The following is a 23,408-nucleotide window of genomic DNA, read 5'->3' as shown; positions in this document are numbered from 1 at the left end:
ACTGGTTAAATGTGTCTTACATACTCAGGTCTGCAGAAATGACAAAGCTATTTTCTCTGCCACCAGAGAGTTGGCTGAAGTTTTGTAAAATGCTGTGTTGGCCCACATGAAATAGTCGGTCAGTAAGGAATGTCTATGATAGAATGGGTTAAATAGATATCTGCACTTGCTTTAATGCTCACAAGCATCAAAAAATACTGTTAAAATTATAAATGCCTACTCAGGTACATACAGCCTTCAGAAATAATTACTGCATTCCAACGCTTCACAAATTTCCTTAAAAAATCATTCCCAATTAAAGACAGTCAAAGAGTCACAGGAAAAAAGGGAGGAACGTTGCTTTGGAGGAAAGAGAGGAGTTGATTTTATTATTAGCATTACTAGGAAACGTTCTACACTGAATACTGATTGGAGCTTTTTTCATCTTTGATGTTGCAGGCTAGCCTTTACAGAGGAGGGTGCAGTCGCTTCTCTCCCTACTAGAAAAGAGGGATACTCGCCCCCTTCCCTTCCCCGCAAAACAGGCAAAAAAATGCAACAAATGAAATCACTAAACAGTCTTCATCCACTTCATGGAAAATGAGAAACAAAAAGCTTCCAGGTGGCAAATGTGACCATGAAACGCAGAAATCATTCTCAAGTTGCTTTCCCATTCACAGAGTTATCATTTATTGATGTAATGCACATATTTTGGAAAAGAACACTTTGTTACAATGTGTTGTCTTAAATATATTTGCATTGAAATGGCTTTAGTGGAAAAGGAGAATGGTAGTCAATGTGAACAACATGGGATAGAATTTAAAGGAAACTTTTTGTCTCCTTTCTTACTCTTGTCCTCTTTAAGTTACTGGTCAGCAACTCAGCTCCTTTGGAGTGGCCATTTGCACTAGATTCCACCTCATTTCCCTTTTTTAATTTTTTTTTTTATTTAGTGTTTTCTCTATATACACTGAAATCACTAATCCTAAACCCTTCTAGCTTAAGCAGTACATTTCAGATTGGATTTATCAAGTTAATTGTGCAACTATTCCAACCCATTAGAGAGGTGGCTCCATTTAAGAGAGCTGGTAACTGGAGCTGAGTTTCATACTAACTTAAATGGACTCAGAGCCATTCAGCCTAAAAGAGGTGATTCTGCATCAAAATGGCGACCAGGAAATGATGCATTATGTGACCCAGAAGGTGAGTGGAAGAGTGTGATGTATTACTGAATCTGAATGCACCAGGAAGTGATGTTATAGCAGGGTGTGAAGCGAGAGCGATTGCAGACATTGCAAAATGGGCAGCAGTGTGTTAGAACCTATTGATCATTGGCACAGTGCCAGAGGCAGGAGGTATCCCATTACTGCTGAATGACTTTAAAGGAAAAAACCTTATTTCCACAACAGATCCTCACATGGTTCATGTCTCCTCACATCCTGTACATAAAAGCAAACATCACACATTTTCTCTTTTCACATGCAGGAATACTGGCATGGATTTTTAACAGTGGAAAATGATTTATGATCGATTTATGAAAATGATCTTTTAATACTTTTATGTATTTATGTTAAAGCTGCATGACCACTGTGGGGTAGAAAAACATAATTAACAGTGTACATACTGTGAAACTATTGATATTCAGTATGTTGCTTTAAAATGGACTTTGGCTTATGTGGGGATCCATATTTGCTTGTCTTTGCTGACACTTGCATACTTTTTAGTCCAAAGAAAAAGCTGACATTCCCAATTGCAAATATTAGTTGGTTTTAACATGAACAATATTTACAAGTGAGAAATTGGTAATTACGGTAAGTGTGATATTTCATAAGGGCGACATTAGCAGGCAGGCAAGCAGGTATAGCACCTTTATACAGCAACGTATCACAATCAAAGCTAAATCCAAGCACTTTACATGTAATGGTAAAACAATAATAATAATAATAATTTAAACAAATACAAGCTAAAATTTGTAAAAGGTAAAATACAAACACAGCAGGATGAAATACAATTAATTAAATAAATTAAAAGCATTACAGGCAAGTTGAAGTGAAAAAGACTAAAACAGGTACCTTATGAAATAAAACTGGTTGATTAAAAGATGTAGAAAAACAACAAGTGGAGAAACATCATTAGCGTCATCAGAACTGTTAGTGGTGACGTGGGCAGGTCTGGAACCAAGGTTGGCCTCCAGCACCTGAAGAGAAATAACTGAATCTTTAGCTGCTCCATGTTCCACCTTCCAGGACTCTGAAAAACTAAAGCTGGCTATAAAACTATAGATTTAAAGGTATTTTTTTGGAACGTTTGGCCCTTCTCAGCTCATGTTTCCCTACCTGAGCATGAAGAGGATGAAAAGTTTTTTGTTCCAGTTTCTCTTTTTAGTTTCAAGTTTCTCAGAGTCATTTCATTAAAACTGTACAGCCATCTGAAGGCAGCAAAACTCCCGTAGCACTGCATCAGAACACAGCACCATCATGTACAACCATCTACTGTTTAGTAAATCATGTGCAGATTATACCAGACTAAGTAACCCATTTTTAACACGGCACATATCAGATGACTCTCTTATGACAGATTTCTGTTGTTCGTGTGGCATCGGTGCCTCCTTTCTAACATTATTTTCACAAAGTGTTTTTTTGTTTGTTTGTTTTGTTCTTTAAATGCATTTTGGCAGAAATACTTTCATGTGGCCATTTATGACATGAGGTAAGGAAGAAATAAAAATTAAATAGTGGTTGAATCATTGTGTTTTATTAGTTATTATTTATTAACTGTAATCAAAGTGTGTTCCGATCATGTTTGTCTTCACTTTTTAGATGATAATATAGATTCCACGAGACTATTTGTGTTTATTGAGCTGCTGTTCTCATGCATCGCTGTGATTGGCACAGCTGTTTCGGAGTAATGAGACCAGTGATGCGACTGGCTAAGAGTGAATTTACAATCACCATGTCTTCCGATTTAAATCCCACTTCTGCAAAGCCTTTTTTACTTTGTGTTGCCTCACCTAAATGAATTAAAATAGTCGATGACATCTCGCTGTGTCATGCATGGAACACGAGCATGGTGTTTCTTTTTATCAGTTAAATTCTTAAATCCATAAAGTCTCTAAATAATATTAGTCCCATGGGAAAATGGTGTGAGTCGAAAAATTGAGAAAACGAAACACCAGCTCATCAAAACACTGCTCTATTGCCCAACTACTGACCAGAAACTCCACGTCCTACAGTCCACCACATCAGCAACGCAGTCCCTAACATGCACACGCTCTTAGCTTAGATACCATGCTAAAAGCAACACATGCAGCACTCCTAATACACCCAAGCCACACTTCTTCTCCTCTAGTCACACACATACACAAACTCTGGCACCAGTAAATAGCTATCTGTGCCTGTTGTGTCTGATGTGATCGTAAAGAGGGGAGTCAGTAGTGCAGGAAGAAAGGGGAGTGTGAAGAAAAGCACCAACCAAGGCAATTTACCCCACAGATTAGAGATAAGAGAGTTCAGTCAATAAGCACTGATCTCATTTGAAGATATACCAGACTGACTAGGCTCACACACACACAGACACACACACACACACACACACACACACACACACACACACACACAGACACACACACACACACACACACACACACACACACACACACACACATTCACAGTAGTTGGTCTGTTGCTGTCACTGCTGTCACTGTCTCTCCTCTTGCTGTCTTGCTGTTTCCAATAAGGATAAGGCTATTGTTATAGTAAATATGTAGGGAACAAATCTCCCTCTCCCTGTCTAATCAAACGCCTTCGTCGTTTTTCCTTACACGGACAAAATGTGACCTGAATCTAACACTTCAGCAGCCTCTTAATACAAGTGCCTGTGCTAACCTGTACGGCTTCGTCATTCATAGTTTCCCCCCAGTGTTTACATATTACAGTTCACAGTGTGTTCTATTTTCATTTTCCCACCAATCTTCCCTATATGGTATTCTACAGATGTCCCAGATATTCATGGTGGGAACTTTATTCTGTTTTTACCTTACCTTGCATTAAGTTTTGCACTGTATTGGTCCAGGCAAATTATAATACAGTGCCAGTTTAAACAAACGCTCTATAGATGTTGCAAAAGGGGCCGATTATGTGGCACTTTACACTATGCATTTATTGCTCAATCCTCCTTCCAATCAGCCAGCTGTGGCAGTTTATAGCCCCTGGCTGTGACCACAGCTGCAGTTGCATTGCCAGGCTGTGCTTGTTGAACCTGTGATTGGATTGTTGCTCATACTACAGCGATAGGTGAATCGATAGTCCTATGGTTGTGGCTTCCATAGTTGTACACTGATGACTCTTTGCTGGACCTATTAAAGGGCTTATTTCTATCTAGCATATTTCCCAAAAACAACTGTTGGGACCACTTAGGTTGTGATAATGTTCAAGCAAAAAAAGGACTTGTAAAATGATGCACAAAACAGAATATTTTGTTGCAAGCAGGACAAGTCTCATACAGATTTTCAAATATGTGCTATTTTAGATGATTTAAAATGCTGGCTATTACAGGGGGTCCTCGGTTTACGACGTCATTGACCTACAGCGTTTCGGCATTCCGTCAGAACTGGTTACATGGAACTAGTTGACAAGTGGAGCAGAAGAATATGTTGACATGGTTATAAAATGACTGTTTACATTCGCCGGTTGTACGCCACCTTGGATTGTGCAACATGCGCTAACGTTTTGCCCTTCATCTTGGCTCCAAAGCCTAAGTCAGACTTTTCTGATGCTTCGAAGAAAAAGGAAAGCCATCTCCATGGAAGTGAAATTAGATATAATAAAATGCTCGGAACACAGCGAAACACTGACGAACATTGGTCAAGTTGTAAAAACAGTGCAACATATTGTAGCGACCCTCTGTGATGAATGAGTGAGACTTTCTCTCGTTCTCTGGTCGTTTATTGAACCTTCACACAGACTACTGTGGGCCGTAGCCAACGCCAGCATAACTACAAAAACCTGATAACTTAGCTCCAGAATTAGCCGCCGTTCCCAGCTCTATCTCACTCGACACACACACACACACACACACCGGCACGTGATGGAGCAACAAACGCACACTACTACTGACTCTCAGCTAATCAGAGGTGAGCGAACTAAACATAGCATGTTGTTCAGTGCAAATAAATCTCGTACTGAACAATGAGCATGGAAACCTCAACATCCACAACAATATCAGTTTGTTACAATATTCTGTTGTCTTCTTGTAAAATGATTCATACATGCATGAGAGTCGTTGGTATTCATGACTTTTCTGAAGAGCTGATCATAACGTGATGCACATAACGGCTTTGTTTACATTTTCGCCGGAGTTCCGACTTATGGCGAAAATTGACTTACATCACACTGTAGGAACGGAACTCTGACAATCAAGGACACCCTGTATAGCTAACTGTGATGGGCACCGCTGGTAGATCTAGACTTTTTTTGTGAACAAAGGCCTGGAAAGACAGTTTGACAGGGTGGCATGGAGGAGCCCCTATATAAAAATACAACTCTACCTTTACTGGTAAATGGATTCATTACAGTTTTTATTGTTTAAGTGTGTATTTTAACAGCTTTCTTTATGATGAACAACAGTACCAACAGACCAGCAATAAAACTACACTCATGCAATAAATTTACTTTTGGTTTAAGCATAAATACCAATAAAGCAAGACATTTTGCACATGTATTATCAGATCTTCACAAGTATCTAATGTAATGTTTCGTATCACCAATATATAGACATTATCTGAAAAACATTTAGTTTTACTCAACAAAATCATATGTTGCATCACTGGAAATTCTATGGGCAGTGAATAAAAACCTACTATAAGGTCTTCACCTGTCTCTTCATCACTCCCTGTTTTTATTTTTGTATGGAATCGGATTTATGACAAAATAATCAAACAAATTTCTTAAACTTAAAACTAAAATAAAAATTTGAGAGAGGATAAAACTCAAGGAAGCAAGAAAAAAAATCATCTCACAAGTAAAATTTGTAGCTTGCAGGTTTTACTTCTCAAATTGTTATATTTGATGTTTAAGAAGTTAATTTTTACACAAATCTGATTCCATACATTCTCTTTTAAAGTGAAGTTGTAAACCTACAGTACAACAACAGTCCAAAGTTGTGCATTCAAACATACTGGTGTTTAACAGTGCCACACAGCACCTGTATATATTTATAGCACACTCAGCTCTTCATATGTAAGAAAAACACATTACAACACAACAGTATGTGTGTCCCACCAGAAATATTAGCCCAGCTGCTCTTTTTCTTGCAATTAAAAAAATGTGCAGGTGCTTTTTTTACACTACTTTTGTATCACAAACACATATTAAATGGAAAACCATCCTTATCCTCACATATATAATTCTGTACAGGTTGACCAGAGTGTAATATTGGATTATTTACCCCAATGCAGCCCCATTTCAGTTAGTCTTAGAGCGGGGATGTCAAACTCATCTTAGTTCAGGAGCTACATTCAGCCCAATTTGGTCTCAAGTGGGCCGGACCAGTAAAATCACAGCATAATAACCTATAAATAACAACAACTCCACATTTTCCTTTTGTTTTAGTGCGAAAAAGTACATTCTGAAAATGTTCACATTTAGGGAACTATCTTTTTACAAAACGTGGACAACCTAAAATTTCTCAAGAAAAATAAATTCAATTTTAGCAACATTATTCCTCAGTTTATCATTTACACATTACAACTTACAGATCACAGAGTGTCTACGAAGGAACAAAACTTTCAGTCACAGGTATCTGGAACTGAATGGTATAGTATTTTACTTTATGATCAAAATGACAAAAATCTGACAAAAAAAGACAAAAAAAGCTACAAGAACAAGACAAAGTATTACAAAAATCAGATGCAAAACGACAAAAACAATGAGACAAACGACACGAAACAAAAGAAAACGAGGCAAAAAATTAGACAAAAGTTGCAAAGCGACAAAAAATGGACAAACAACAAAAATGAGACAAAAAAATACACAGACACAAACAAGACCAAAAAGGACGAGAAACAAAACAACAAAAAATAGACTAATAATGCAAGTGAGACAAAAAGGAAACACAAAACAACAAAAACGAGAAATAAAATGACAAAACATGAGACAAATGACAAAAGTTTTTTTTTAAAAAAACAACAAAAACAAGACAAAATATTACAAAAATGAGACACAAAATGGCAAAAGAACAACAAGCAATCTAGTATTTTACTTTATGATGAAAACAACTTGTCATGGTGTCTTTTTTTTTTTTTTTTTTTAAATTTCTAGTTTTGCAAATTTACAATTTGCAGTTAATGTCTTCTCTGTAATTTTTACACTTTGCAAAGTCATATCGCGGGCCGGAATCAGACCCTCTGGGGGGTCGGTTTTGGCCCGTGGGCCACATGTTTGACACCCCGGCCTTAGAGACCATTCCAGCAATCACAGCTTAGCCATCCCATGGTGATACTTTGTGTTCTATGACCTCAGCAGCAGTTGTGAAGACAGCTGTGTTAATTAGCTGTTATATGAAACTGCAGTGACATAGATCTGTGCCTAGGAAGGCTATTACACAACACTACATTATGAAACAGTCCAGAACACAAAACATTACAAGAAAATACTAATTTATTCCCAGGTACCACAAGAGTATTGTAACAGCATGCAAAAATAGTTGACAAAAAAATACCTCATTATGACTGTTGCGCAGCTCCATAGTACTCTGTAGTCACTTTACATAGTTCATATTTTTATTAGGAAACCACAGAAACAGTGCCACAGAAAGGCTAGGGAAAACATATGCATTAAGAAGTTATTCAAATGTTCATTGCTATGGCACAGTTAAGTAGCAGACAAAAATGGCTTGATTCTTCTAGCTAACGGGAAGCTAGACTAGATGCGCACCATAGAACATATTTGTGTATTCTATAGGATAAACTGTACAGTCAGTGGTAATGGGATATCTATTGCTTTACATAACCATTAATGTAAATAAAAGTCTGGTGTTTTTATTCATCTATGCTCTTCCATGCACTTTACAGTTTTCAAATGTATGTTTGTCTTTGATTTTGAAAGTCATTTGCCAGTATTTGTGAATCATAGAGAGAATGTAATAGCTTAGTATTTATTCATCTGTTGTTTAGAGTGTTATTAACAATAGGTCCTTATGCTACAGAAGAAAAAATATAAATCTAAAGAGAAACTGATATGTTCATACCTTTCTATAGGTACAGTCATTTCAAAGTGGAAGTTGTTGTTTTTTGCAGAATACAGACAAGTGACAAATTAAAGGAAATACCCTGAACCTTTAACACCTACAGTGAGGAGATCCAGTGGCTCTTTTTGGGTCCATATTTTGAAGGGAACTTAGGGGAATCTTCCAGATTGACAAAGTCCCTATCTATAGGGCAAGAAGGGTCACTGAATGATTTGATGAGTATGAAAATGACGTCAATCACATGCTCTGGCCTTCACAGTCACCAGAGTTCAAACCAACAGACGGGGTTAGAAGCAAAGTGGTCTAACCCACAAAAAATCTGAGATGAGTTTTCTATCATTTGTGTAATATTTTATGGTCTAGATTTTAGTGGGAAAGTGGTCTAACCCACAACCCAAATATAGCATTATAGTGGTACTTTAAATGTTAGAGAATTCTTGAAAACACAAAATTTTGAACCCGTTTTTCTAAACTACTACAGAAAGTGAGATAGACCACTCTGCTTCCAAACCCTTCAATTGATCCCAGCCCTCCAGTAGAGTTCCACAGGCTTGCAGAATCAATGCCAAGGTGCACTGAAGCTGCTCTGTCAGCACATGGTGTCCCAACACTGCACTCAATTGCTTTGTGTTGTTTTTTTCTTCCTTTAGTTTGTTGTCACTCTGTATTTTACAGTCCCTATTAATAAAGATGATATACTCAAACAAATTACATGAAATTGACATTTTGCAGCCACTGTCAAAATTTAAATACATTTAAAAAATGATCAATCACATTTGTTAAAATCCATAATTAGATTAGATTAGATTAGAACCTCCTTCGGGATTGACAGGTGTAAGATGTCTCATTTAAACCTCTGGCATCTAGTCTCTGGTGTCTTTGCCATTGAAGTGTGTGGTGTGATTCTGTCAAGGATTAAAGAGCTCTCCAAGGCCTTCAGAAAAAAGTATATGGATGTCTATGCCAAGTATGACAGGGGAAGTAAAAGGTTATTTTAAATAAATCATTCCACAAATGGCGTAGACTTCAAATGGCTGTGAATTGTCCAGGACTGTGTCCCAGCAAATTAACAAGACCAGACTGTTTAATGCAAAAAGAAGTGTCCAAGAACCCCAAAATTTCATTATAGGATCTGCAGGCAGCAACTGGAGTTGATTACATTTAACTGCTGCATCTTCAGTCAGAAAGAGCCTTTACAAAAAAAATCACATGAAATTCCCATTCCGACATGGGAATTTTATGTGATTTGTTGTTACCATGCTACCACGATGCCACAACATAATGGGGCACACGTGAGGCATGGGATACCATGTAGAGATCATATTGAAAACATGTAACTACACGTTGTAACATGTAGGACACGTGGAATTTTTCCACCTGTTGTATAATGTTATCTAAGATTCATCATTATATATTTAACAAGTCAAGTAATGCGTGGACCATTTCTCCAGGTGCAACAGCTCAAAGGTAGGACAGGGAAATTAACCCGAAGCTTGCTTTCACCCATGTGAAACCCATACACATACCCATGTGAAATTCATAGGATTACATGTGAAATCCAGGGAAATACATATAGGACCAATGTATTTTCCCATCTAAAACTAATTGGATTGCATGTGGAACTCATGGGATTACATGTGAAATGCATGGCATTACAATTAAAATTACATGTTAGACGGAGTCCAGTAAAGGAGTTATTTTTTGCTGTCTTCTGAGGCCAAGAGCGTAGTTACTTTATCCACATCTACTGAAATTTTTGTTGAATAAAAAATGTAAAAAGACAGTTTTTCTTAGTGGTTGTGTTCAAGTACATCATCTTTATCAGCAGACAATGTATCAAAGAGGCTTAAATGTTTAAAAAGCAATGACTTCCACTATGTACTTATCTACATGACTGTATACATGAGTAGCTTGGAGTCTGACAACAGCAACATTTTATATGGCAAAAAAAGGCTTTAACTTGAACTGAATGTCTTTCTGTATGTCTGTGGTTGCATTACTGTGTGAGGTGTGTTTTGTTAAACCATAAGCCGACCAATGTCTTCAGCAGTTTTTCCTAAATGACTTCTATGACTTCAAGCTCTCAGGCCAGACACTATATTTTTTCTTAATATTTTTTTTTGGTCTGTCTGATGGAGCTTGGTTCAGTTGGGAAAATGGAGAGCACAAATTTAAATAACTTGGTTTTGTGCCTGTAAATTTGTCTTCTTCCTGCATTATTTTGTCTCAGCACTGAGATGCAAGGTGAGCAACATATCCAAAAATTCCCCTTTGAAAGACTTCAACATGAGTTTTAAGTCACCAACAGTATACACTGCATCTGCTATTCAAACCCTGCCATTCAAATCTTCATTGACACATCCAGCCAGTCTGACCTGCCTTTTTTTTTTTTTGGTGTTTGTTTGGTAGCTCTGTAACAATGTACCACTACTTCCAAATTTGCTCCTAATTGAAAACAATTTGTGAATAATTTGACCATTAGAGTTTGTTTTTTAGAAGACATGTTTATGCATTGGAAACAACAACCAGTGCAGCACTTAGTTTTGTCAATACTTTTACAAAAACGCAATAAACCAAACAGAAAAGTACCCCTTGCTTGGAATGGAGTGGTTGGGACTCGGGCTGTCCACTAATTGCAGAGTTGGCAGATCGACCCCCGACCCCAAGTTGTTTCTGAGGGCAGATGAACACCTGACCCTGGGCACCTCCACACTGGAGTGAGTGTTAGTGACGTGGTGCGTGAGAATGGCATTGTCAAGCACTTGGTAGAAGCTAGCTAAGGTTCAAAAGGTGCTGTATATGTGATGACCATTTCCCACAGGCTTCTTGAACAGCACTTTTGAAGCTTAACGTGTTGGCTGTGGCTATCACTATGCCTTACTCCACCCAACTGTAGGCTAATCCATGATTTAACAAGGAATGTGAACATGAATGGAGGTGATGTTGGCCACGTAAACATTTCTGGGCTACAGACTATTGTCTGACAGCACCTATCTGTCAGTCAAGGAGGCCACACCTCTCACTATGCATAACTTCAAGCCTTAATACAATTTAAACAGGTGAGTTATATAAAAATTCAGTTGTTATAAAATTCGCTCTAGAGACCAAAACCATTTTTTCTACCGGGCCGTAAAGTTGGCCATTTTACCATGGGGGTCTCTGGGGATTGACTCACTTTTGGAGCTAGCCTCAAGTGGCCATGTGAGGAAATGCAATTTTTGGCATTTCAACACTGGCTTTAACTTCCTGTCCAAATAGTGCCACTTGGAAGACAGTAAGACCAGGTATTGATTAGATTTTGTTTTTGTTGTTTTTTTTCTGGTTACTGTGCTGTACCATCATTTTACTTTTAGTATAAACTTTCACATACAGCTTATATGTGCAGTGTTGGCTGCATCTTTGAAACCCATTCAGTGGACCTCCAGAGTCTGTTTATCCTGTAAATGACAAAAACTGAGCCAATGACACAACTTTCTACTGCGTCTCCACTAGCAAAACCATACGGACTTTCCTCTGTGGGATTGTTCTCTGACACAGCTGAAGTTAGCACTCTCTTGAACACTTCTACTATCAGAGCAGCCACAGGGGAACCAACTTAAAGGCCACATATTTTACATAGTCGTTGTATTCATCCATTCATCACAGTAACATTCTGAGCAGAAGCAGAGTTTAAGTTCAGATTTATAAGCAAGCTCCAGGGTTATTTTCACATCCATCACCCAAAGATTATTTCTAAATAAAAATTTGTGCTCTCTTTTTTCTTAAGTTTACACAATTTTTAGAGACACGTTTTATATGAAGAAGTGTCAAATTCTTTGTAGTTCTTGTGCTGTGTCTGATTTTTATTTCAGTTTTGTTTTGTATTTTTGTGTATGATCTACAGTTTGATAATTAATGGTTTATTCTGAAATTATTGCTAAAATTTTCTGTCACATTTTTATTTATATTTCAGATTTTGTAATTCTCCATCTGCTCACATGCCACAATGTGATGCATATGAACTGGGCTGCATGTTTCTGTTGGGCATATGAGAATCTCCCTGTTAGCCCAGTATTAGTGAATGCAGCATTGTTTTTTCTTTGTTTTACTGTCTATTATGCAGGCATGCTTGTCATATTTAACTGTTTATCTTCATATCTCAATATAGTTTTTCTTTAAAAAAAGACACCTGTTAGGTTTACACTTATTTGTTCTTTTCAAAATGTTCACACCTACACTCACTCAAGGTGATCAGATTCTGGTTTTTAAACATGAGTGATTATACTTTCTCTTCTCTCAACTCTAGAGCTCTTGCTGAAGCATTGTTTGTTTAAGAATGAGAGCAGACGACTTACCTACAAATGAACACACTTCAGCGCTGATACAGGCAGATGTAGAGAAGCCTGAGGGGAATTTTGTGGAGTTACAGTGGACAGAAAAGTGGTGTGGGTGGTGACCAGCTAAATGTTGGTTAGGGGAAGGTCAGTGGGCACAGGCTTCTCAATTCATTAATTTGTGCTTGAGGTATTTATCCAAAATGAATAACACAGTATGTTTGTCACCTTGGATAAACTCTTGGTTTGGGGCGCTCCATTCAGCCCCTCCTGCTCGTCCTGCCTTCCGTCCCTTCCCATCTGATGCTCTGATTCTGCGGGACTCTAAAGCTGTGCCTGGGAGGAAACAAGTCCCTGAAGAAGAGACGGGAGGATGCCAATATTGGCAGTGATTGGCGACTCAGTGGAGCTGCTGGACAAGTCATGTCTCTCTCTGAGCCTCTCAGGACGAAGTGACTACGAAGCAACGCTGAAATTAAAGTCAGCCTTCTGTTCTGCATTCGACTTCCTCCAATACAGTCAGTCACACATGCACACCTCCTTCCTTCACCTCAGCAACTCATCTCCCAGAATTAAAGAGGTTCTGTGGAGAACAGAGCCTCCCAGGACACTCTGCCCGCTACTGCTCTCCTCTTCTGTCTTCCCAGTGTTGGTGGAGTTTGGTGTACGTTGCTGCTCGCTCCCTCACTGGTGAAAGTTTAGGACCGTGGTGTACAGAAAACTATCTGGACACATTTGGTCTTGCTAAACATCAAAGGTGCTCAAAAAATAGTTGTAGTGAGGGTTTGACTGAAGTTAGGTTTTAAAAGGCTGATGGGATTGGAAGTTTTAGCTGATGTTTTTTTGTTGATGCAAATATTTGAATGCTTTTAATTGGCAGAATTGCTGAAAAACAGAAATTCATAACTTGTGGCTGAAACACCTATATGAAAATGTGTGTAAGATAATGATCAAGATATAGAATATTTCTGTCAGATATGTTGGTCCTAGATTTTGACTACTTAAGACACTTGATATCTAGCAGTGTTTTTGAAATGATCCATGAAAGGTTCAAATGATTTGGTAATGATATCTTACTTGGGTCAAGTGTTAGAATACAAAGGTTCTATATGTAACTAAACTAAACAGTGTGGACTAAGTCTTCACCTCAACAAGGAGCAGGATGTGTCTTCTAAAAATTACATCAACAAATAAGTTTTTAAAGGCTGTTTTTTTTGTGTTTTTTTTTTTAATGTATTTTTCGGAATTCACCGTGTCAACACTGACATAAAGGTAGTGAGTTTTAAAAATCTTCAGCATCCCCTCATAAAGCAGTCCATGGTTTTGGCAGGTTTTTATAATGACATCATCATAAAAACCTGCCAAAACAGTGAAGAACATTTAACATATTTACATTTAATTTAAAAAGTAACAATTTAACGTCATGTTAAGGTGTTGCAGTTGCAATTTGCTTGTAATAATGTGGATTTGAGTTCACATATTCCGGGTTAAGGACCACCCACAGACATCCAGTACACAAAATTACACTATCACTAAATAGCAGGATCACAGTGGTCATTCACTGAACATTGTCTCACTATTGTCAAATCAACAAACAAATCGGCCGAATCTCTGAGTCAAACCCTGCTGAATACTGGTGAAGATGGTGAAACATTGCTTTGTTCACATTAGAGATGTACACATGCTGTTGTAACTGTTTTTGAAAATGACAATTTGATCTTACAACATTGTTTTGAAGCCTCAATTCTCCAGCATAAATGTGTCTTTGTTGCTCAGTGATTAAACATTATTTGTTCAGTGAATACTAAATCTGATCGGTATTGATGCCGCAGCAGTTTTGATGTCATTGTGATAAAAACTACTGTACGTGGTAAAAGCAAATTCACTGCTCCCAGTGTGGATCTATTGCTTATTTACACTGACTTGCTTGTTCTCTCTTTTTTTAGTAAATAAAAGACTAGAGGGATGAGTACAGATGGACACCTGCTAAAAAAAAACAAGAGAAGAACAACACGGACACAGAAGGACACTAAAAAAGAACAACCTAAACAAAAAGAGCAGATTTGTAAAGGAGCCCTTCCATCAAGGATGAAAGGGATCTGAAGGCGTGGACGGAGGAAGTTTCTGGGCCTGCTTTGTGAGGCCAGGGCCTGAACCATTGAGTCTGTAGTCCACGGGGAGGCGAGTCTGCTGGCTCTGACCCCTGAAAAACAAGCCTTTGTTGAGTGGAAGAGACCAATTAGAAAGGTCACTATAAAACATTTTATTTTTTTAAACTTTTTTAGGTTTATGATTTCCAAAAAAAAAAAAGCAAACACTAATGTATGTATATACATATTATATATTATATGTCTGTAATATAGTAAGTACGTCTTAAAAAAAAAAAGACAGAAAAACTTGGGGAAAATCTCATGTGTCTTTACAGTTTTAAAGAGGAAGGTGTGGTGAGGAGATGCCAGTTTCCCCCAAGTTCTCTGATTGTCACCCACCACACCCCACACCCTTTACCCTCTGCTGGATGAGGTGGGGGTGATGGGAAGGGTGCCGACTTCATGTGTGTGTGCGTGTGTGTGTGTGTGTGTGTGTGTGTGTGTGTGTGTGTGTGTGTGTGTGTGTGTGCATGTGTGTGTGCGTGTGTGTGTGTGTGTGTAGAGGGGAGGGAGGGGGTCCAGCAGACATGTCACTAGTCTTCAGATAGTAAAAAGCTTTATGAGCCTGTCTTCCACTAATGGACTGTAGTAGTGTAGCTGTTATTTTTCTGGCTAGTCTTGTCAAGCAGTCTGCATTTTGTAGATTCTAAAAAATAAGCGTATGAATAAATAAGTATACATTGGTGTATGCAAATGAACATAAGAAAGGCGCAAACTTCTGTGATTATTTGACAAGTGCACAAGCTAAGCTAAAGTCCACGGTGAGAGCCAGAAGGTCAGCAGTAGACGTGTCTGCCAGAGGCCAGTCGGCCCCTGACATCACTACCAAACATGTCATTACAGTGTTGTGATTTGAGGTGGCTGTGCTGTGTAGTAAAGTGCTTTTGTACGCTGTGTTGGGTAGGGTCGGGCAGGGGTGGGTAAAACAAGCAGTCTAGCAAACAGGAAAATGGGAGCTATCTGCTTCACGTGTCATTGGAGACTCTCCCATCCATCCTTGAACACAGTTCTCAGCTTTCGCTACTGAGAGGAGAATGGTGGGAGATGGAGGTGGGGGGAGACAAGTTTCAAGTATAAAAAAAAAAAAAAAAAGGGTCACAAGAAAACAAAGTTTTACTAAGAGTCTCTTTAAACCTTTCTATTTATATGGATCTCTACTTTAGTGACATCCTTCTATATTTAAACATTGTACTAATAACATGCTGTCAGGCATGGTCGGAGAGTCAATTGTAGCCATTTACTAATGTTGTATTAATTGTATTACCAGTAAGAAGAAAAACATTTATATATGAATATAGATATATCTCTTTGTGATTTGCAACTCTTGGACATATGTTTGCCTTTGATTTTCAACTTTCATGCAGGATTCAATGCACTGTCGACTAACGATGAGGTTTCTACTTGTGTGATGTTTGTTTCTGTTGTTTTATTTCATTTGGTTTCCCCTCTGTTCAGCTACTGAATGTAACTTCAAAAACTTTTTAGGTAGATGATGTTGTTTTATATATACTTAAAAAAAAAACATACGGTACTCTGTACATTGTATACACATGTAAATGATACAGCGAAATGTTTCTGATAATATGCTGGACTTCCTTTTCTGCTGACCCAGACAGACTGTAATGTCCAAACTGAAAGACGAAAGAGTAAAAATAGGCAAAGACAAGGGAAGAATTCAAAAAGAACACTAGTGCCCTGCAGCTAGTGGGAAGCCGGTGGGAAAAACAGAAATGTGTAATCATTACAGGATCAGTCAGAATTTTTCTTAACCAGGCTTTCATATTTGAGAAGAACAAGGAGAAAGCCTCCTGTCCTGAGTGGGAGAAAGACAGAGGGAAGGGGGGAAGATGAAAAGACAATTTTTTGAATTATTGTTTTTTATTTCATTTTTTCCCCCATGTCTCTTCTTTCTCTTTGTCTTTCTCCCGTGAATCTCAGAGTTATCAAGGTGCTGGGGGTGAGTGCTATATGCAGGGTTGAGGAACATGAGGACGAAGGAAAAAAGGAGGCATAGGATGCAGTCCCCTCTGAGGTACATGGAGTGGATGAAATAAAGGAATCTTTCAGTAGCATGCCATAATTTCAACTTCAGATCCTGATAAAAAATAAATAAATAAATGAAAAAAAAAACCTGCTGAAATGTCGGTTGGAGAGCTCCCTATCACAGGATACTCTGACAAGTCATTAATATTTTACAGCCCACTTAAAAAAAACAGATGACCTAGTGAGCTTTCCAACAGAGAAAAAGGATTAACTAATCAAATTCACCTGCATAAATATTAAGATTAAGCCTTCACAATATTATAAAGACAAACCCAGTGAATCTAATAATGCTTTATTTGAGCAGCATTTGGTCACAGTGGAGTGATGAGACCTCCAGCAGAACTAGTCTCAGGGAGGTTGGCCATCTGCTTCGACTAGCCGGGGAGAGGCTAAAGGGTAGCAGACAGAAAGCAACAACAAACAAGAGAACAATAAACACCTGGCAGGCTGGTGGAAGCAGTAAATCTGAAATGTGCAGCTCTCGAGCCACAGACGTAGAGGATACGACCATGAAAGCGTGTTTACACATTTATGTAGATTCACATGCAAACTGTTACTGTGCTACCATTTCAATGCATAACCTTCCTCCCAGCTCCTTATTTATTAGCAGTAGTAGTAGTGTGCATAGATGTCACATTAGCTGTACTTACACTGATCAGCTTGATGTTTAATAACTCATTTGTTCTATGTTCAGCAGAGGACAACTCAGAAGTGTTTTTCTTAAAGGCCACACTTAGCCTCATTTTCTTTTGCTTCTACATGTCATTTTTTTAAATCTACATGTGCTATGCTTGCATTACATGTGAATGTAAGCGACAGTAAAATAATGATCCTGCACCAAAAAGGGTAAAAGAATGAAACCAACACAAGCTTGAGCTGAACACAGCTGTGAGCATGACAGCTTTTATTTACCAGTGAGACAGTTTTATTTTTGGTATACTGAGTTATTTAAATCACGTCAATAAATATTTTAATCATCCATTTATGAAAAATGTGTATCTTTGCAAGCTGCTAAAACTGCTCACCAGCCTATGTAGCCACATTTGCAGTTGTAATTCAAATATGTTTCCGTTATTTTGTCCACATCCTTTAGAGCTCAGTGTGTTCCTCCTGGGTGGATGGCCACGTTGGTCAGAGAAAGAATGAAATGAGGGGGAAAAAACAGTTTACGGGGAAAATGTTCAGTCTTCTCCTTTTCTTCCTCGTCCAGTTCAGCTTCCCAAATGAGCATGGACCCAGTGCTCTGGTGTTTCAGTGGAATAGATTTTGCTTCTGTGTGAAAGGATCCAGTGTTGCCTCCCGTGTTGCTGCATTCGGTTCTCTCTCAGTCATTCAAAGTGCATGTGCCATAGAGGACAGGATGGTCGGCTCACGCAGTGAATGAGTGTCTCAAAGCTACTTCAAAGACTAAATGAGACTGAAGGTGTGGATGTTCCGAGTGGACGGACTTTTTCAAAATGCCTGTACACCAACTCCTCTCAGTTATCCACTGCTGAGCTGTTCATCTGGGACAACACGTTTGCAATGGGACGAGACAGCTGAGACGGACTGCATAAGACGTGAAGACAGGAGTCAAAGTGGACTGGGACTTTACAGAAATCAAAAACAAAAAGAAACTAATGAAAAACAACTAACGATGTCAATCTTAGCAGGGATACAGGTATCCTCTGATCTCTGCCGCGTTCTTCTGATTCTGAAGTTTTTTTTGTTTCTTTTGGTTGGAAGACTTTTGTCCTGTTTACATGTACTGTAATGCTGTCCATCCATTACTGGTTGGAGAGATTAACAAAAGGTGTGAAGCAGCTTTCATTCTAGCTCTGGTATGCCCTCTGGCATATTACTGTAACCCTGGGAAAACCCTTCCGATTCAGCTAGCATGTCCTCCATTACCTGGATTCCTCCCTGTTCTATTCAGAAAACCCCGTCTTTAGGTAAAGGAAAAAACACACACCATAGGAGAGCCCTGACCCTTTTCCTACAGTACAAAAATATATCAAAAATCCTTGAGCTTCCTACCAAAACCTATGTGATCCTTCTGCAAATCTTACCCCATGTCTTTGTATTGTATGTACCTCAGATGCAAACCCTAACGCAGCTATCATTCTCTAAAACCTTTCTGGAACCAGACCACGGTGGACCCCTGTAGTGTAGCCCAGCTAGAGACCAACTACAACCCATAAGCCAAAACCACACCTACCTCCCCTGGTAACCCGCAGACCTCCACTGTAAAGTCCACAGTATGCTTGTTGCAGAAGCACGTTTTGGTTTGCTCAAATGAAAGAACCCACGCCATCCCTAACTGTGGATTTATTTCATTGGTCTGAACGTAAGGTATCGCTTAACGCCATGACGTCTTACAACCATTAAATCTATTTCAAAAATATCTAAAACTTGTGAAAAATTATATGATAAATTCCTGCTTTATGTAAATATTTTCAGATAAATTGACTTGGTACATTATTTGTAATTCGCTCTGACTTAACTGTTTTGGCTTAAGATTTCCTTTTGAGTCCACATTGTCATTTAACATGGGATAAGGCTCAGTGAGCACAAATGTAAGTACTATGCACCAAGAACAAAAGCTGGAATTTTTTAAAGACTCTATAGATGTATATAACATAACCTGTGCAATCAGCTACTGGAGCAAATAAAAAAAAGTGACAAGAAGCAAATCACTCGCTGAAAAGTTTACCTTTGTTAAATCTGGCATGGTGTTGGGAAGTTACAGAACAATTTCATTCAGCTAAATTAAACTTGCTTGGACAATATGTTATGTTAACTTTATATGATGTATTCTACTGTGTCCTCCTTATGAGTGTGTGGTTAGAAAAAAGGCCCCTTCAAAACCATTTCGACAAGTATTCAAAAATCTGAACTGGGGTCATATGAGCATTTTACATTCAAATGTTTTAGCAATTAAAAGTGCATTGTTAAGGCTGAAGAACTATTGAAAAAATAAGACTGACATAAACTTTGGTCTCTGCTATTGACATAAACCTTCCAAGCCAGCCTTCTCTAAACAGGACAACAGTTTGACTCTGGGAGAACATTCTCAATTGCAAGCCTGCAAGAGATTATCTGAAAACAGAATATTTATTAATCCAGTGGTCTTTCTTGTGTTAGCGTTTAATAAAAGAAATGCAACCAGGCGCATGCGTGTGGTATGAGCATGGAGAATAGTGACCGAGAGCAGAAAACCGTCCTCGGCGGTGAGCATTTCTGCTCTTTGACTGCACAGAACAGCGTCAGTGAGCAGGAATGCATACTTGTACAACAGCATTTCCACTCTGCAGGCACAAATGGGATCCCACAAGAAACATGCTGGAGCCTCTCCACACACTCACCACTGCTCAACACTCGCTCACTCAACCGAGTTCACTGCTGAGACTTTGCAAGCGAGAGGAGGCTGATAATGCCACTCCTTTGACCGGTTATATGAGTTCCATTGATTGGTCCTTACAGCTACTTGTAATTTAGCAAACACTGAAGAACACTGACAGCTTCTTTTTTTGTTATCCAATAAGGTGGAGCACTGTGGGCCTGTACAGCTGGCCAAAGTAATTAAAAGTATCAGCTTCAAGGGAAAGTGGAAGATTTATTATTTCACCAGCCAATATATAGTTTTCCAGTGCTGCTAAACCACAGAGAGATAACAGCAACTTAACAACATGTAATGAATGTTAGCACTTTGATCATGGAGGGGTTTTCATCAACGTCAGTCAAGAACTAAAACATGTCAGATGGTTCATACAGATGGATCAGTGCAGAGGTAGAAAGTTACTGAGGGAATTTACTCAAATACGAGTTTGTACTTTGCTCTGCTGCAACTCAGAGGCAAATATGTACTTTTTATGCTACATATATTTGACAAGGGGCTGCACAGTGGTTAGCACAGTCACCTTGAAGCTAGAAGATCCCGGTGTAGCCCTATGATAGACTGTTACCTGTCCAGGTGTCCCCTGCCTTCACCCTCAGTCAGCTGGGATAGACTCCAGCCCTCCCATGACCCTGATGAGGATTAAGCGGTGTATAGATAATGGATGGATGGATATTTGATAGCTGTAATCACTAGGTACTTTGCAAATTAGATTAATATTACAAATACATTATGATAAATGTTGGAAATTGATGTTGAAAAGTCACACATTGATGTCTAATTATTAGATTAAGAGGACATTTTATTGATCCCCACATGGAAATTTACAAACCCAACAAAAAATAAAGTCACATACATACCTACCTATACAGAATGTATGTAAATTATATGAGTTCTTCTCGACTTAAATTGTATGCAACGTATACATCAAATCAGTCGGTTAAAAAAAACACACATCAACAGATCATTAAATGCAACTTCACCTTTACCAGCTACAATAATGACAAACACATTAATGCATACATTATTTTAAAACTCAGTTATATAGTGTCTGTTATTTTGAAATAGAGGATTGAAAAAAGCACAAACTAAGTTTTGATGCTTTTTCGTACTTACTCAAATAAAAATATGAATGCAGGGCTTTTACATACAATTAGTAGCCTTGCTACTCTCTGGTAATCCTAAGATCTAGGTTTTTCATTCACCACTGTCAGAGGGTCAGAGACTGTAGGTGCTGTAACAAATCAAAGGAGCAGAGTTTTCAGCATCTGTCCCTGCCTTCAAAGTCACAATAGTTATCGTAATGGCCAAGCAAGTGTTAAGCAGTGCCTAAGGACAGCTGAGCCGGTGATCCTCAGTCTTGTGCCACGGTTGTGCATGTAGAAATGCTCTCATATGAGGTTGGTTTGCTGCTCATAGATCAGTATCTGTGAGCTTGTATCACACTCACGTGCCTGGATTTTATGTGCATAGGTTTGAGATTAAATGCCACTTGCCCCTGTTAGTGTAGAACATAAATAACCACACAATGCAAAGCTGTTGTGAAGAAATTACAATTTATACAAGGCACCGTGTGCTGCTGTGCTTTTATTTCAGCAATTTCAACTTTTGCTACAAGTATACTGTTGCCTTTATGGATCCGTCACTCCCCAAACCCCAACAGCCTCCCAGTCCTATGCAGATCCCCAAAGCACAAAGGTTTGAATGATGACTTGAGTCAAACAGAAAGAAAAAAAATAATTTTCCTTCCATTCTTTTTCTATTTTTATGTCTGTTTTTGGTCCGTTTTATCTGTATGAGGCTTTAATGCGCTTTTGTATTCTTTATGTATGAATCTTCCCATTCTCTATGTCAACATCAGAACCTTGTATTACTGTGTATTAGAACAAGAAAGACTCTTCATGTATGACTGTGGCTTAACTCAACCTGTGCAAATGAAACAATTGTGCTTGTTTATGTGTATGAGTGTGTGTATATACATACATATACATATATCTATGTATCTATATCTATATGTATGTATATATATATATACACATATATATAGATAGATAGATAGATATATAAATAGATATATGTATGTATATTCTGCACACTCACACACATCTTACAGCTGTTCAGCATGTGTACCTTTGATGTTTTAGTATTTCTTTTTCCTGGTTTGTATTTCTGTGCGCTCCCAGTGTGCTTCAGAGAAACACTATTTAATACAATATTGGTACATTATTATCACAATTATTATTACAGTTATCACTACCATGATTATTATTAATAAACATTTCTTTCCTCAGTATCTCCCGTGTTAATGCCGTAAATGCAGTGATCTGCAGAGCAAGTCGTCTCATGCACAAACGATGCAGAGTGACCGAAAACAAAAATGCTCTCCCAAAGTTACCAAAAGAACAACTGCAGACTCAAAAGTAAAACATATTTCTTTAATTTGCAAGTAAATCTCTTCAAAGCCCAGATGTGGTAACTTTAGTGTGGAATTAAGACCTATTAGATATTAGATCATTTGCTTGCCACTGTGATTGTGTCACTTAATTTTATTCTGCATTTTGTGGTTTTATATGGGCCTTTCAAAAGTAATGAGTACAGTCAGTATGTGAGTAACTAAAGCGCGTGTGTGTGTGTGTGTGTGTGTGTGTGTGTGTGTGCGTGTGCGTGTGCGTGTGCGTGTGCGTGTGCGTGTGCGTGTGCGTGTGCGTGTGCGTGCGTGCGTGCATGTGTGTGTTAAAGCTTGAGATTGAGAAGATTTTGATAGTGTGGACATTTTTGCTCCTTACTTTCTCATACACCTTCAATGGGCTATTTGAGGGTCTGGCGTATGTGCGATGGTGGCTCCTGATCTGTGGTATGTAGATAAATAGCTCCTTCTAGTGGGCGTGTGGTGCACTCTTTCTTGCACCTGCTGAGAAGCAGCTTTCACAGTGAAATCGTGTTATGGGTCCACATCAACTTCAGATGGAACAGAATTAATGGGAGGGGACAGCGCTTAAATACATGTTAAATCTATGATACCCATGCTTCAGGTTCACATTTTTTATGCATCAGTGTATTTAAATCAGCGGTATTTTCTGGAGATAAAAGACAAATGGCTCTGTTCCATATCTGATCGGAAAAATAGAATGAATGATGATTCCATCAGATATTAACTATCACCATTATCCACATTATTGCATGTAAAGTTAGTCATAGTCATAGTTTTGTCTTTTTCTTCAAATTTCCTTTATTCTGAAATGATCCACTGATTTTAACATAAGCCTGCTTGTTGCTCATTGGTTGAATTAAACCAAACAAAAC

The 23,408-nt window shown here is 38.4% G+C and overlaps 1 protein-coding gene across 9 annotated transcripts in view; it reads left to right on the top strand.

The window, feature by feature from the left end:
* Window positions 1–22,398, top strand: part of rbfox3a (RNA binding fox-1 homolog 3a) — a 611,714-nt gene extending 589,316 nt beyond the window's left edge. For 8 of the 9 annotated variants that reach the window (XM_055004447.1, XM_055004444.1, XM_055004442.1 and 5 more), the window contains one exon: window positions 439–22,398. In XM_055004447.1, coding sequence (XP_054860422.1) covers window positions 439–483 — 45 coding nt within the window. In that variant the 3' untranslated portion in view covers window positions 484–22,398. The remainder of the gene's footprint in view (window positions 1–438) is intronic. The other variant, XM_055004443.1, reaches the window with a different exon arrangement.
* Window positions 22,399–23,408: the final 1,010 nt, after the last annotated feature.

Source organism: Amphiprion ocellaris, chromosome 18 (assembly GCF_022539595.1).
Source record: "Amphiprion ocellaris isolate individual 3 ecotype Okinawa chromosome 18, ASM2253959v1, whole genome shotgun sequence".
Lineage (NCBI taxonomy): Eukaryota > Metazoa > Chordata > Actinopteri > Pomacentridae > Amphiprion > Amphiprion ocellaris.
Note: the sequence above shows the minus strand (reverse complement) of the source record. Positions and strands in the feature narration are given on the sequence as shown.